We start from the raw sequence: 15,678 nt of genomic DNA on the forward strand, positions 1-15,678 counted from the left end.
CGAATAAACTAAATTTTGCCAATTTTTATTTTGTATCTGCACTGCTGTCGTCAGCAAAAAACTCAAAACAAGCTATTTTTCTATTTTCCTTTGCCTAAGTGAATTTTTCCACAGGTTTTATCGACTAGTTTTAAAAATAAAATGAAAATAAGGTGGTACATGACACTATAATGTCTTCCCACACATGGAAAATATGCACTTTTGTCACAAAAACAACATACTTCTTCCATTTTCTTCATTGTAGTTTTCTTCGAAACCAAAATAAATATTGATTTGGTCAAAAATCTTTTAAAATACAGCTACATTCTTTTTCAAGTGCTATTAAGTCTTTTTCTTGGCAAATGCGCACTCAAGTAGTCTAAAAACGTCTATATTACATGAATGTTTGTGTGAAATAAATATAAAGTCAGCAAAAACACCTTCGGTAACAATTTATTATCAAAATACTATCTATTGCTTGCCGAAACAAGTGAATTATGTAACAAAGAGAAATCTTACCCTTGGCAAATGCACCTGAAATTCGTAACAAGTTATTCGCGATTTAGTAGCTTTATTAAGCCATCATTGTCGGCGCTCGTTATCTCAACTGTCCGTTCTCTGGAACTTTCCTTATCTCGGCCTATTTTCACGGTCTCTTAAGTACATTTTATTACGTTATCTCGACATTTTCTGTAAACTAAACATTCGAACGTGAGAATTTCTTAAACTTTCTCAAAATCAAGATTTGAGAAAGACCTAGCCGGGTTACAAAAAAAGGTATGTAACTTATTACATAAAGAGTTAACAGCAGAGGAATTTGTTCACATTGACTTTCAGGTTATTGCAACAGATAACCTGGTCACAGATGAAGAAATTATTTAATCTGTAATAGATGCAGATGACAAAGAGGGGCAGAATAGAGATGACAAAATTAAAGTGTATGATGAATGAATGAATGAATATGATTAAATACATATAACATGAGAATAGTAATAATTAATTCTTCTGATTAATAGTCTATCCCTAACCAGGTATAAAAATTAACAATTTTTCTAATGTGTGCATGACATTGACAAGCTTTCCTTATCTCGACCTTTTTCACGATTGACGTTTCTTATCCCGACTATCCACTCTCGAACTTTCTTTATCTTGACCTTTTTCACCAGTCCCGTGGAAGGTCAAAATAACGAGCGACGACTGTGTGTCCAAAAGTTTAAGATCAACACGCTACAAATTCGTGTCATGTCTCAACAAATTTTTCGTAGAATGAATTTAAATTTGATGTTGTTCAATGTTATTTTTGTATAAAGAACAGGGGATTAACCGATGTTTAATAAAGAAATAGTATACTATGGGAAAGTTTGAAACTGACGCACTTTAGACGACATGAAACAAAAAATATTTCCACTGTTGTTTAGCTATTAAAATGAATTTAAAAAACATGGTCTGCCTATTTTTTTTAATTAAGCCTACGCGACTTTTAATTACTTTGACGTCACGCATAATGAACGTTTTGAGCCAAGAGAATTCTGATCACATTGAAGTGTTTTAATGAAAATGTCTTAATTTATGAAGATATTCTACGCGACAAACATCATGCATGATTAAAAAGAAGCGATTAAGAAATTTAAAAAAATATTTACAAATTTCTCGGCAACTTTTTAAGGTCTTTCATATAAAACCAACTTGATTTTTTACGGGAGGAAAGCTTTAAAGTCACACAACATGGATAAAAATTGTTTAAGAGAAAGTTATTTAAAGAATTGGAAGTTCAGTTCTTAAAAGGTTCTTTTGAGAAAAAAGATACGAGAATACTGTAATTGTTTACCAACCAACCGTAATAGCTTACTTTAAGTATCAATACACAAACTATCCATTATTTAAACCGAAAGTGCATAGATCTAAATATTTTTTACTTACCACTTAAACTTATATTGGTGATCCGATAAAAATCTGGCGCCGTCTAAAGAGATTTTATATAAAGTTATTAAAATTCACAGAAGAAATATTATTATTTGAGTGTAGCAACAGTATGATAATAAAAGGTTATTTACGTCTAAGATGCAAAGTAATGGCAGTTAAGTGCTATTATTCCCCTATCGTTAACAGTAACTATAGTTACTATTTTTTGAATTAAAAGTTATGTATAATCAGATTTTGCAAGTTAAAAAATGTGTCCTTAAAAAACCCAGTTGCGGGTAAATTGGGGATGTCGGGTTTTCTTGTCACCCAAAGGGGATGAAGATGCCTTCGTTTTCTTTACAAATAAGCTGCGTTTCCATGAGATAAGCCATAAAAGGTAGTAGGTGTTTCTACGACATTTGATGAGATGTAGGCGATGCAACGACAGTTGTTGTGCTGTAGGCATTTTCACGTGATTCGCTAAGAGAGTTTGCGCGAGAGACAGCCCAGGTGAGCACCGTTTTCACGAGGGACGCAGTTATTTCCCCGAGAGACACCTCAGGTAAGTATTGTTTCCACGAGACACTCCATGTTTTCCTCGAATGCCAATGAATTGTAAAATGTTTGCTAACATTGCGATAAGTCACTGTTTTAAAAAAAATTAAGAAAATAAAAAATATTAAAAAAAATTATCAAATTAAGTACTTACATCCAACAAGTGGTGCCTTTCGTCTAAAGAAAAAATGCTGTAGAACATACACACTTATTCACAGAAATTTCAAGGTATAAATTAAAATTCCAAAAATCAAACTTACATGGTGTTAGAAAACGGGAGCTAGTTGCCCCATCTAGAAGGTAGAAATACGCAATATAGTAAATATACATACATATATATGTATATTAACGAGGATTAAATTAAAACAGAAACATACCCATATCTGTGTAATGCTCTTCAACTACAAACATGAAAAATTTATATAAGCTGATAAGCAGAAGGAATCATAAACATATAGAAGTATAAGTAAGTGGTTTATTATCTCAAATTTTAGTAGGTAGGTTTTGCGTAAAAAATACAACTTAACGTATATCCAGCGTATGGTGATAAAGGTAATTTGAGGTTTAAGTATCAAATGATGACATGTTATCTATCACTGAACATGAGATATCATATGGACTACCTAGCAGTGGACAATCTTTGGCAGCAGGTGACCAGAATACACTTTTTCCGAATTAGATTTCTTCAATATGCAGAAGCGACTTTTAATTTTTTAATTTAGGGCTTTTTTGAAAGTTCTTTGGAAATTTATTGTTTTGAAAAATCTTTATACGTTCTCGAGATATTTGTGTTTAAAGCTGCGCTAATTGTGCGAAATTATGACGTCATAAACTAGCATTGAGCATAATTAAAGTAACCAAATATTGCAACTAATGTCAAATGTTCAAAACGCGTTGAAGTGAAAAGATTTTTAATATATATGGCTTGTCAAAATGTTATATGTAACTATTATTTGCGGAAGGTAACCTTTTTAAAACCGAGGCTTATCAGTCTAAGTCAAAAATTAAGAAGACTTTGACGGTATAATACCACCAAAACAGCCTAAATATGGTCTTAAGACATAACAACAAAATTATAAAAATCGTGAAAGCACCATGGAAATTTTAGTAAAATGCTACGTAGCTTAGCGGTCAGTGCTTAAAACCCGTGTGATCACCGAATGAAAACTAGAAATTTTTGATTGGGAAATTGTTTGAACTGATTTAATATACACATATACAAAAAACAATAATTTGTTATATAATATCTAGTGACTTAGTTCCACTTATGACTTTAAGAATTAAAACTATTTTACCTACTACCGTATTTGAAAATATTTTTCCTACTGGCGTCTGTTTTAAAAATAATTGTATGTTTGTTGGTTTTGCGTACTGGTACTGATGTGAAATGTGCAAACCGAACATGGAAATTGAACACGACATCTAAAATTTCTTTTCTCAAGGAACAGAAGATAAAAACATAACGGACAACATAACATAACGTAATACGTTTTCACAAGACGTTCGTATGTTTTTTTGATTGCTTTCATCGTCTATGTTCTTTTTCATGTTCATGTTGGTTTTATTCAAGTTTGGTAAGGACACGTTGTTTATATCTAGCGTCTATTCTTCAAGTTGATACAATATATATTACTTACCATCGTTTTCCAAATCGTCATCAGACGATTGATCTTTTTTTGCAACTAAAAAGTTGTGAAATAATGCGTAAATAACTAACTGTAGTGTAACGTGTCTTTTAAAAAAGCGTTGATAAAATGACTTGTTATACTGTCAAAAACTCTCGATTATAAGAATCTCATAGAAATTTATAGCGGTAATTGCGAGTAATAGCGAGTTCATAGGGCTCTGACAGGTATTATTATTATTATTATATTATTATTATTATTATATTATTATTATTATTATATTATTATCATTATTATATTATTATCATCATTATCATTATTATATTATTATCATCATTATCATCATTATCATCATTATCATCATTATCATCATTATCATCATCATTATCATCATCATTATATCATTATATCATTATATCATCATATCATCATATCATCATATCATCATATCATCATATCATCATATCATCATATCATCATATCATCATCTTATCATCTTATCATCTTATCATCTTATCATCTTATCATCTTATCATCTTATCATATTATCATATTATCATATTATCATTATTATCATTATTATCATTATTATCATTTATTATTATTATTATTATTATTATTATTATTTTTATTATTATTATTATGTTGTGTTTTTAAGGACGTCTGATTGCCTCCATATTTAAAATTTCAATAAATTTAACAAAAAAACAACTTACTTTTTAGGTGGGCAGGGCCAATTACCTCTAAATTTGAACAAAAAGTGTTTATGCAAAGATTTTTATATTTTTGTATATTTCAGTATATATAGCACCAAATAATACTGAGACAGAAGAAAAAAAAGGATCATTGCTTACCTTTCCCTTTTCTTTTCCCTGAAACTTAAAAAAAAATTTAAATCAACAATAATTTAAATAAATATAATTCTTGTAGTATAAAAAATGGGATTAAAAAAGAAAATATTTTCTGTTAATAGAACTAAGTCTGGATCATATCATACTTAACGTTGAGCATTTACATATAACAGGTCTCTCGGCTTTACTTAACACCAAACACCATTCTAAAAGGTGTTGTTATTTGGGGAATAAAGAAGTACAGAAAAAATTGTTGTTTTTTCTTACATTTTTCTTAAATAAAATGGATTGCGCAATTGTTCACATTTCCTTGAATTTCATTGGTTAAAAAGCTGAAGAGAAAAAATACGCGCTGAAAAAGTCGAGTGAGTTAAACCTTTTGAGAACAGCTTGGGAGCATCTTTTACATTGAGTCAGCGGCCATTTTACTTCATTACGCATGCTCGAGCGGAAAATGCAGTCCTATTAAAACCTACCTTTAAAAAGGTGCGCGAAAAACAGGCTGTGCCGAAATGGAAAACAAGTAACAAAATAGCAATTTCTTTCATTCAAAATTAATCATAAAATTAATCGGTCCTCACAATCCTAGTAAAACAAAAGCACAGCTCACACAGAGTTAACCATTGAAACAATAATAGGTTTCGGTGTAGACCGAAATTTATGAACTGTCTGTAAGTGTACGAAACTTCCTTATCATCTAAAAAGCAAATCACTTGCCGTTAAATTTGTTTCGGAAAATATCTTGAATATTTTTTTTTATTGACGGACTTTGCTTTAATGAATTTGCTTAAATTCATTTCTATTGTTCCATAAAGAGATCACTGAAATCATCGAAAAATTTTTTATCATTTTCTAAAGTTTCGAACTACAAAATTGTCTAGGGAAACATTAATCCAGTTAAATGATCTTCGTGTCAATATGCTTGTAAAATCAGCAAACATGGCGGAACGCGGTAAACAATAATTTGAAGTTCAGTGCACATGCTGTGGCTGTTTAATAATGTTGTTATGCCTCATAGAAAATAAAATTCTTAAGAAAGATGTGTTTACAGTTAATAAAAAACGGCGGGAAAATAACAAACAGTACCAATGGAAGAAAGTATAGTTCAACAGCATTATTCTCTTCAAACCAAATGTAATTGATGATTGGAGTTGTTTTGTTTCTTAGGTTTTCCAATTTTTTTTACAATAAATTGATAAAAAGGGGGAAACGCTGCGGAAGACTGATTTTCTCAAAGTAACACATCGATTATGTCCATGCTTTTCAAATATTTTTGCGTTGACAACGGGTTAAAGAAGTTTGAAATAATAACTTTTACTCACTTTCTAAGTCAATTTCTTCGTTCTCTGAGAAAACTATTAGGAATTATAAAAAGTATGTTACACTTCATCATCAAATACTTTAAATTCTATGCACAGAAGTAAAAAAATACTGTACCAGGTAGGGTCATTGTGTCTATAATAAAGAAATAAGAAATATGTAAAGAATATGCCTACAGCACTGAAAAAATTGACGAAGTAGAAAATAGAATTGTTAAAATTTACAACATAACAAAAAAAGGAAATAAGGAAAAATATAAAATAACTTACCGTCCCAATCTACAGGATCTAAATAGAAATGTTAGTTATATGTAGCTTTAGAAAATTTGTTTTTATACAGGATTAATAAGGTGCTTTAAAACTAGGTTTGCAAATCGACGAATAAATTCAGAAGATTCCCATCCTCTGTAAGCCCACCTGCTATTTTTAGTGATTGTCAATTGTATGTAGTTTGTATTTCAAAAACTCTGAGCAATTTTAATTTAGGAATAATATAAAAGATACTTTAATTATAAAATTTTCGCTTTCTTGTAAAACAAACCAACCGACGCTTAAAAATTATTGACATAAAGTTTCCATTATAGTTGGTAATTGTCGTGCAACTGCTGTTTTGCGACTGTTGCAAACATGTCTACAATTGTCAACACTTTATGTTAATAAAACCCAAACTTTAAAATAGCAAAACACTTATACTTACGTATTCTTATTGGCGTGAAGACTAAACAAAAGAAATATAGTAGTTACTTCTTGTTACCTGTAAAAAATGTTTTTAATTCTTAGATGATAAAAAAGTATCAAACCTGGAATTTTTTCCTCTTCTTCTTTTTCTTCCTCTTTATCTTCCTCCGTTAATACATCTAATTATGCAAAAGCGTTACACAATATGCTACCACATTTAACTCTAACTAAGTTGAGAAAGGATAAATATGCTTTTTCACTTTTCATTATCTTCCATGAATTACTATGAATTGAAATAGCTGTGTTTTTTATATATATAGGTCGTTAAATAATAAAAATAATGTTTTTAGTCTCCTTAATCCTTTTTTACAACATTTCATTAAACAAAATTTAATGATTTCCATTTTTTTAACAGTAATTCTGGTTATGGTACAATTGATTGTATTTAAAACATATGCATTTCCATAACTATTGGCTATTAATTCTCCTTCTGCAGAATATTTCCGCGCTGTATTTTTTTGTATAAAATAAATGTTTTTTTTTTACCCTTTCATTACTTGCCATCGTCAGGGCGAGTGATTTACTTTGCATTTTCAAAAGGAAGAGAAACTTAGGAATTACTTTTCTTCCAAAATGCCTAAATAACTTTATCATTCCATTAAGAATTTGGTTTATGATAAATTCTGGTTGAAGGCAAGACAAACAAAGAATATAAAAGGTAGAGGAAAGGTTGAAGTCGCTGATTTCCCTGCGTTTATAATTACTAGTATATCCTATATGATTACTTACCGACTCTCGACGTATTAACTGAAACTAAAAAAAGACAAATTTAATATTACACAATTATTATGTACATCCTTAAATAACATAATTGAGATTGTTATGAATATGCCACGACATGAAGTATCAAGTAATGCATTCCATTTAACAAAACATAATAAACATTACTTATCTGCTTTGCACTGATTTCGTATGATGAGCAGAAAATAATACTTACAATTCCAATCTAAAGAAAGGAAGTAAAAAAAATGTAGATTTTCCATAAATTGCAAGAGCTTATCTTTTTAGAAAGTCACTCTAAAAGTTTATTGCATATTTTATTAATTATTTTTGAAAATTTGAAATAAATTTTTAACGTTTCCAATTGTTTATCCAGGATATTATGTTGTAAACCTCTTTGTACATCGAATAATTACATATTTAAATCCAATTTGTTTAGTGACCTTTTTTACCCGAATTTTACCCGAGAGTCGTAGAAAGTCGGACTTGTGGCATTCAACAAACATGCTTCTACATAAGTAACACGCACTTCGAAAATTTTGAAAGTTTCTAAACATTTTCGGACTCTTACCACCCAATAAACACAAAGATGGATTTTCTCATCTCTAACTTGTGCCGTCTTTCGATTAAAAAAGACGTCTCAAAGTCGTTTTTATTTGGTCTTTGTAAGACCAGCAAAATGTCTTTCAAAATAAAAGTCTTAAAGACGTCTTTATTTGGTCTCTGTTAGACCAGTAAGATGTGGTTTTAAATGAACGACGTGCTTATTTGGTCTTTGTAAGACAAGAATAATCTCCTTCGAAAATAAAAGTCTTAAAGACGTCTTTATTTGGTCTCTGTTAGACCAGTAAGATCTGGTTATAAATGAACGACGTTCTATTTGGTCTTTGTAAGACAAGTAAAATCTCCTTCGAAATGAACGTCTTAAAGACGTCTTTATTCGGTTTTATCATAAATTGCTACAAACTTGTTGGAATAGAATGAGTCGGAGACGCCGTCTAAAATGACGCTGTTGTTCAAGACAACCGTTAAAGATACTAACTGTAATTGTTCATGCTCAACAATTTTAATTTTGTAGTATTACACTGTATACTTTGTGTTATGCACGTATTTTTATAAGATCTGTTGATCATCCACTAAGGGAAGTCCATCTTTTAGAACAAGAAAAGTTTTCGAAACTAATGTTGTTGCTTATAAAAAAGCTTGTATGTTATACTATTTCATTCTTATAAAACTGTTTATTCATATAAATGATATAAATATAAATTTTATATTAAATTCTTCAGTGTCGTTTTCTTAACCCTTTCTTGTTTTGGTTTGTCACACACGTTTGAAAAAGACTAAAAAAAGACTTCTTTAAGACATTTTAGTACCTAAGGGAATATGTCTAAAATGTCTTTAGCACGTCACAAAAAGGTTTAAAAGACGTGTCTAAGGTGTCTCGTGTTTACTGTGCGATTGTACAATGGACTGACCCATAATGCAGACATTGTGAAAGAGTATATTGCGCATTTTCGAAGCTTGTAACATAGGTTACTTGGATTAGAAGCAGAAAATGGAATTTGCAATCGTAATAAAGACAAAATGGTAGAAATAATACTTTGCCTGCGGCAGCATATTTTGCGACGTGAAGTTGATAAAAAGTTACATTACAAGGTCTCAAGCTCTAAGCTACCACTGACTTAAGTAATTTTGTAGTATTTTGAGGGATAGTGTCAATTAATATCCGATAACGAGATATTTGACATATTTAGAAGCTTGATGAGTCATAAAAAAAGCATCATAGCAAGAAAAAATGTTTCAACAACCAACCAACAAGCCTCTAAAGAGTTTTTTTCAAGCATCTATTAAAATTTATTTAAGCATCTATCAAATGATATTCAAGCATCTATTAATTCTTTTATCTCATTATTTAAGACTAAAAAAAATCGATTCCCAAAGGATCAGTTCAACCGATATGAATAAAAAGAAACAATTCCTGAGGACGTCATTTTACAAAAAGAAAGAATTAATATAAAAACTGCATTATGCGGCATGTTAGTATCTACGTTCAAGTTCCGTAAACTTACATATTGAGGACAAGAAGAGAAATCTGGTGAAGCATTAAATTTTTCCATCTCTAATCTAATGCAATTAAGACAGATTTATTTAATCCACTTAGCACAGGGCGGGATAAAGCTAGCTTTTGCTCGGCATGTGATTTAGTGCTAAAATTCTTTGAAATCTTCAAGCGTTGACAGAGGAGAGATACGGTTACGTTTTTGGCTGGTTTATTGTTGGGAATTAAGCGCTGACATGCATATAAAGTGCCGCAAGACATCCGTTTTAAACGGATGATGTATTAAATGTATGTTCGGAACTAGGTGGTTACTAAGGTGTTGCCAAGAAGATTTATGGTTCCTAGGAATTAAATATGACGAAATTTGAAGTCATCGATCCCGCGAAATGAAAGAGGTCGTTATGTTTTTTAATTTTCATATTTACTAAGTTAAATGCATCCGAGAAATTTAAGTTTATAGAAAATTTAAAATGACAGCATTTCTGATCCCCATGACGCAATCTAGTTAATATATTACCTTTACCCTATTTGTGTTATGACATTTTACAAGTATGCAAAGTGTTATCGCCTAGACATAAGTAGCCGGTATCACAGCGATCAAATATCCTGGTCTTAAAGTTTACTTCCATGTACTGGTTGCCAATAATTTATTAAGTTTTTAATATTAAAATATTTTTTTATATTTCATATCTAGTATTTATATCTAATATTTAATAATAGCCGGTGGCCCGTGGAAAAATCCGTGAAAAAATCCACGGGTTCGCCTAACCTTTTTGATACAGCAATGCATGCGTCTTGCTACTTACGGTATAATTTTGCGTGACAGAACACAGACAGAACTTGTACGGGTATTATAAAATAGATTTAATATTTCAAGGAAATAAACAGAACTTTGCTACCTTACCTTCAAGGCTTTCTCCCTTACGCAATACTAAAGAAATTTAGAAAAATAAATTGCAAGATTATCATCAATCTAAGAAACAACAACAACAGAAAAGATTTTCCACTTACTCTCAATTTCTCCTCCTTCTTCTTCTCTTTCTTCTTCTTCTCTTACAGCTTAAGAATAAGTTAACAATATAACTTTAATCTAAAAACGCACTGATATAAACGCCAATAAATATAAAAAATACTGGATTTTGAAATTAAAACATTATCTTAATCAATTTGTCAAAGTTGGAATGGCGGAAGCTTTTTTTTATTGTTCTTCTGTTCTTCTGCCTAAGTGGAGTTTTTTGTGGGAGATGAATCTGCATTGAGGAGTTTTATTTTACGGCTAAATTACTCCTTTTGAAAACTATGCTAAAGTGTTACCATGACAACCATTTTTTCGAGTTGAGTGAATTTGCAGAATTACTTTTTGTAAAGAATTACTTTTTTGAAGTAATTCTTTACAATGTTTCTTAGTATATATTATTTTTTTTACATTATTTTTTGTTTTGTCACCTTAAAGCTTATATGCTAAAAGAAATTCATCTCATCCTCTTTATATTATGTTCAGAATTAGTAATTTAACATTTATTAAGTAAAATTCGAAATAAAAAAGCAAATATTATATGTTTGTAACATGCTTCCTCGACAGAAGCCGCGATTTTACAGCATTTTTTTTAGATTAAGCTCAGTATGATAACCCAGATGGCAAAACGGCCACGTGAACATGTCGACGGGAAAAAAAGAAGAGTAAAGTGTTGAAACTATTTTTAATTTTGTGAAAAATTTAAAACGTCTACATGTGCTACTTAATCACATAAAAGAAACAAGAAACGAGTTACGTTTTGGTTTGGTCAAAGTCGCCAGCGTCCGGCCTATGTCAAAAACTAAAGAACTTCGGGAGAGCAGGTTGTGCGTGGACTCACTAGCAGAGTAGATGCTGTTTCAAAATTAGTTTTATCAAAACGCCTGTGGCAATTTTTTAATCTCATTCCTTCGTATCCTTGCGTTTAAGAATAGATCTTGCGCAAATTTCGTTGCACACTCTTCTTTACGTTGAACACAGGCTTCTATGTTATATTAACAGGAATGTATGGGCTTCTATTATGCTCTTACAATCCGCTGGAATCACTGTGCGTTTGCGTGAATTTCAAACTCGACAACAAGGCATGTAAAGTTACTACGATGCCAAGGATAAAACGCTTCTTCCCTGGGTAATACTTTTTAACTTTAATGTAGGACAATAATACGTTTTTTCGTAGTTAGTGCAAAGTTGATATTCTAAGTTGGAGGTAAGTTTAAGCAGCGTCAGTTTTAATACATCCCTAGCAATTATAAAAATATTTTATAAATTTTGTATTTAAGCTATTTGAACAACTTTAAGAATTTCAGAAGGACGAATAAAGACTTCCCTTTCCACCTATGAAATGCAAGAAGGTTAATAGTAATTGGATACGTTTTTTAAATAACGCAACACAAATGTTAAACCTGCAAAGCTGTATAGTTCCTTGTAGGATAAGGTGTCCATAAAAAGGTGAATGAGATTTTTTAATATTTTTAGCATGTTCCGGTATTAAGGATTAAATTGAAAAATTACCACAATACATACCACTTTTGTTGGTCTTCAACCGTTTAATTTCTTTTTTCTATGACAACAAAACAATAAAACATTAAAAGAAATATGAAAGAGCAAAGGTAAGTTAATTGCGCAATATTTTTTGTAATACACGAGGACTTTTAGGATGATATTCTGACAAATATTAAAAACACTTTGATAAAAAAACACTTGACTTTCTATTGAAGATTTGTTTATGAAGGTAGATTTTATTATGTCGCAGAGCATCATGTTTTTTTTCACGCGAAATGTCGTTACTGTTACTTTTTGTAGTACAAAAATTGTTTGCTGTTTTTCCTTTTATCTTGTAGTTATTGAATCAAAAATACTTTGCATCCTTTCAAAATGAATTTCAATTTTGGAGAATTCTCAGATCTGTAAAATCTACCATATACAAATTCCTCCAAATCGATTTTATTGTCTCCATTGTGCAATAAAAATAAGGCATATTAGTTGATGCGTTAACATACGTCGTAACGTAAACAGAAACTAACTAGTACTAATTTACTTACTAAAAACTTTATTTCTTCGTCTCTTTCCGTTCTAAAACAACAAAGGACTAGTTGTTAACAGACAAACATAATTATTTATTTATTTTGTGATATTCGGGTAATCTTTATGGTTCAGTCAAAAGAATGATTAGCTTGGGAACATGTTAACATAATAAGAAACAATGAATATTGTCTTTTTAACATGTTTTTTAAATAAATATTTATTTAATTGTTAATGTTACCAATTGATGATTTAGCGCAAAGAAAACTTTTTAGAGTGACAAACTTGTAAGGGTTTTTTTATATTTCTTCAAAATTCGGATTAAAAAGATAATAGCCTGATATTTCTCAGTTCGTTTTTTTTAAAAAATATTTTCTGTAAGATTAGAACGGGGTTTAACGTGAACTTTTACACGGGAAAACTACACTTCCTTATCAAAAAGACTGAAAAATGAAACTTTTACGATTAATCAAAATAAGGAAACACGGAAGGCTAAAATTTTCTACTATTTTCTTTTTTCCTAAATGTAGCACGAGAACCTTAGGGAAAAATATCTTTCAAAGTATCACTGTTCGCTTTGCTTTTGTAAAACATGTACTTGTCTGAAATGCTCAATATAATGCATAAAACTACCTCAAGAAGACAAAAGAAAATACAAACAATTTAGCTTTGTTTTTAAAAATGTATTTTGTGATGAAATTAACGTAAGAAATCAATAATGAATACTTACAGATCTTGTTTGAGCGTTGTAATCTAAAAAAGAAAAGAAGAAACTTGGAGGTTTACATTTCTAACAAACGTTTTCCTTATGTTATCAAATTTTTAAAAAATGGACTTGTTATTAAAAAGGCAGTTTTATTTCAAAAAATGAAGTTGAAAGAAAACTTCAGCTATGATTTAGGAAAGCCCACAACTGCACGATAAATGTCAGGTTTAATGTCAGTGGAATATTTGCGTAAACATTGAGAATGTAACTTGCTTTCAAATTAATACTGAAACTGAAGATAAATTGAAAATTGAGAATATTTTATGGAAAATGCCGATAGTAAAAAGTTTAGTTCAACTTCTTATTAAACATCCAGGAAACTGAACTTCCTTATTCATCCAAGTTCAACTACAGCATAATTTTTCTTTTCTACTATTTTGAAAAAAATTCTGTGGTAGAAGTATATGAAGTTGTTATTTGTTAAAAATTTGAGAATACTGAAAAATTTGATATAAAAAAAGAGTTTAACTTTGCATTACTATATGTTTCAATCTTCCGACTTCTTCGTTTTTTTTCTTTTTTGCCATCTTTTGCCGGCAGGGCGCTCTTTTCATTTTTCTCTGAAATAACAAAACAAAAAATGTTTCTTTAGTTAATGCTTTTTTCAATTCACTTCTTATATTTAGAGCGAAAACTATTTGAGTATTTTGACTGCGTAGTGAAGATAAGCTTTGTACTTAATTCAGTAGTTGAAGGTGAGAATCTCGAGATAATTTTTGTTGTCAGAGATAACCAGGAGTATGCTTTTAAGTCGTTGAAGAATGCCTAGAGGCCATGAAAAGGAAAAATAGTATAGTATGCAACCTACTTCGGTGGTTTTCTTCTCCCTAAAATAACAAGAAATTTAATAGGGAATTAAATTAAAAGAGATAAACCTGAAGTTGAACACAAAATTAATGCAACATAAACATTGCTTAATTTTTTATGAAATCTTCTTGCCAAACGCTCTAGGTTACTTCAATTGCGTCTTCTATTCTCGTCATGATATATATGCATGTTTTTACTTGTAAATCAAATCAAGAGAGGTCGAAACTACCTAATAGCGTTGATTATTTTTGTGCAAATGAGAATTTGGTATTGACATTATTCACTTCTAGTCGTCAGCCCGCAAAGAAATCCACGCGCTCGCCGCTCTTTAAATTACACGCTATTTCGTGTGGATTTGCGGACTTATTAAAGAGACTAGTCGTTAACTGTGAAAAATGCACGGGATAATGCAACCTTTATATATCGCATTTCGTGTTTTCGTGACAAAAAAGCAAACAGACGCACGGATAGACATACGCCGGCTATTATTATAGAGAAAGAATCAACAAATAAACCAATAAAATGAGCTACCATTTCTACACAGCGAAGGTAAAAACGTTTTAATCTTCTATTCTTGATTAATTGGGTTCATCTTCGCTAATTTACTATCGGTCCTTATTTACTTATATACATTATCCAATCACTAATCTGATATTTCAGAATTTTATTTATCAAAAACATTACTGGTTAATATATTTCTAGACATTTTATGATTTATGATTGAAAGAAAAAGAAAGGATGTGTTTTGGTTATCTAAACAAGGTAATCTCCAACATCAATCTCCTTCAAATGCCCGTTGCAGAAAAATAAAAGAATTTTCTCAGCTTTAGTTACATATTAATACATTGGTAGCATTTCAATTTCTACACAGTTTACAATTTCTACAATTTCAATTACACCAATTTACGTAGTACCGGTAATCCTCGATTAAGCACTGCCCTCGAATAAGCGACGCCCTTGAGTAAGCGCCACACTTTTAAGGCTTCTTTTTTAATAAGCGTCGCCTCGAATAAGCGTCGCACCTTAGACTGCAAATGCGGCGCTTATTCAAAGCATTAATAGATAAAGGGGGTTTGATAAGACTTAAGCGTTATATAAGTGTTATATTTTATAATGAACTAATTTCCAATTGACTATATTTAGTTTTCTTTTTGATCATGTAGAATGTTAGCATCACGTAAAGCAGATGACTTTATATTTTTTTAGTAAAAGATGTGTCTGTCTGAAATCTTTAGTTTAAATCACTAAATCACACACATGGCAAGATAATTTATATTCTGGATGTTTTTTTCTTGCAAAATTTATACTCTAATTTCCAGT

General features: G+C 30.5%; 1 protein-coding gene and 1 long non-coding RNA gene across 2 annotated transcripts; both read right to left on the reverse strand.

Moving 5' to 3' along the window:
* Positions 1-1,876: 1,876 nt before the first annotated feature.
* Positions 1,877-6,810, reverse strand: LOC130625998 (uncharacterized). The gene is made up of 11 exons (XM_057441118.1): positions 6,798-6,810; positions 6,502-6,519; positions 6,350-6,367; positions 6,235-6,267; positions 4,916-4,939; positions 4,778-4,804; positions 4,074-4,118; positions 2,814-2,837; positions 2,697-2,729; positions 2,591-2,613; positions 1,877-1,942 (listed from the first exon to the last, which is right to left on the reverse strand). The coding sequence occupies exons 1-11, from the start codon at positions 6,808-6,810 to the stop codon at positions 1,892-1,894; spliced, it is 309 nt and encodes a 102-aa protein (XP_057297101.1). The 3' UTR covers positions 1,877-1,891.
* Positions 6,811-6,929: 119 nt separating this feature from the next.
* LOC130624942 (uncharacterized) lies at positions 6,930-7,722 on the reverse strand. Its single transcript, XR_008981682.1, has 3 exons — positions 7,699-7,722; positions 7,032-7,088; positions 6,930-6,949 (listed from the first exon to the last, which is right to left on the reverse strand). It is a non-coding gene; the product is annotated as an uncharacterized LOC130624942 (long non-coding RNA).
* Between the last annotated feature and the right edge of the window lie 7,956 nt (positions 7,723-15,678).

Source organism: Hydractinia symbiolongicarpus, chromosome 14 (assembly GCF_029227915.1).
Source record: "Hydractinia symbiolongicarpus strain clone_291-10 chromosome 14, HSymV2.1, whole genome shotgun sequence".
NCBI lineage: Eukaryota > Metazoa > Cnidaria > Hydrozoa > Anthoathecata > Hydractiniidae > Hydractinia > Hydractinia symbiolongicarpus.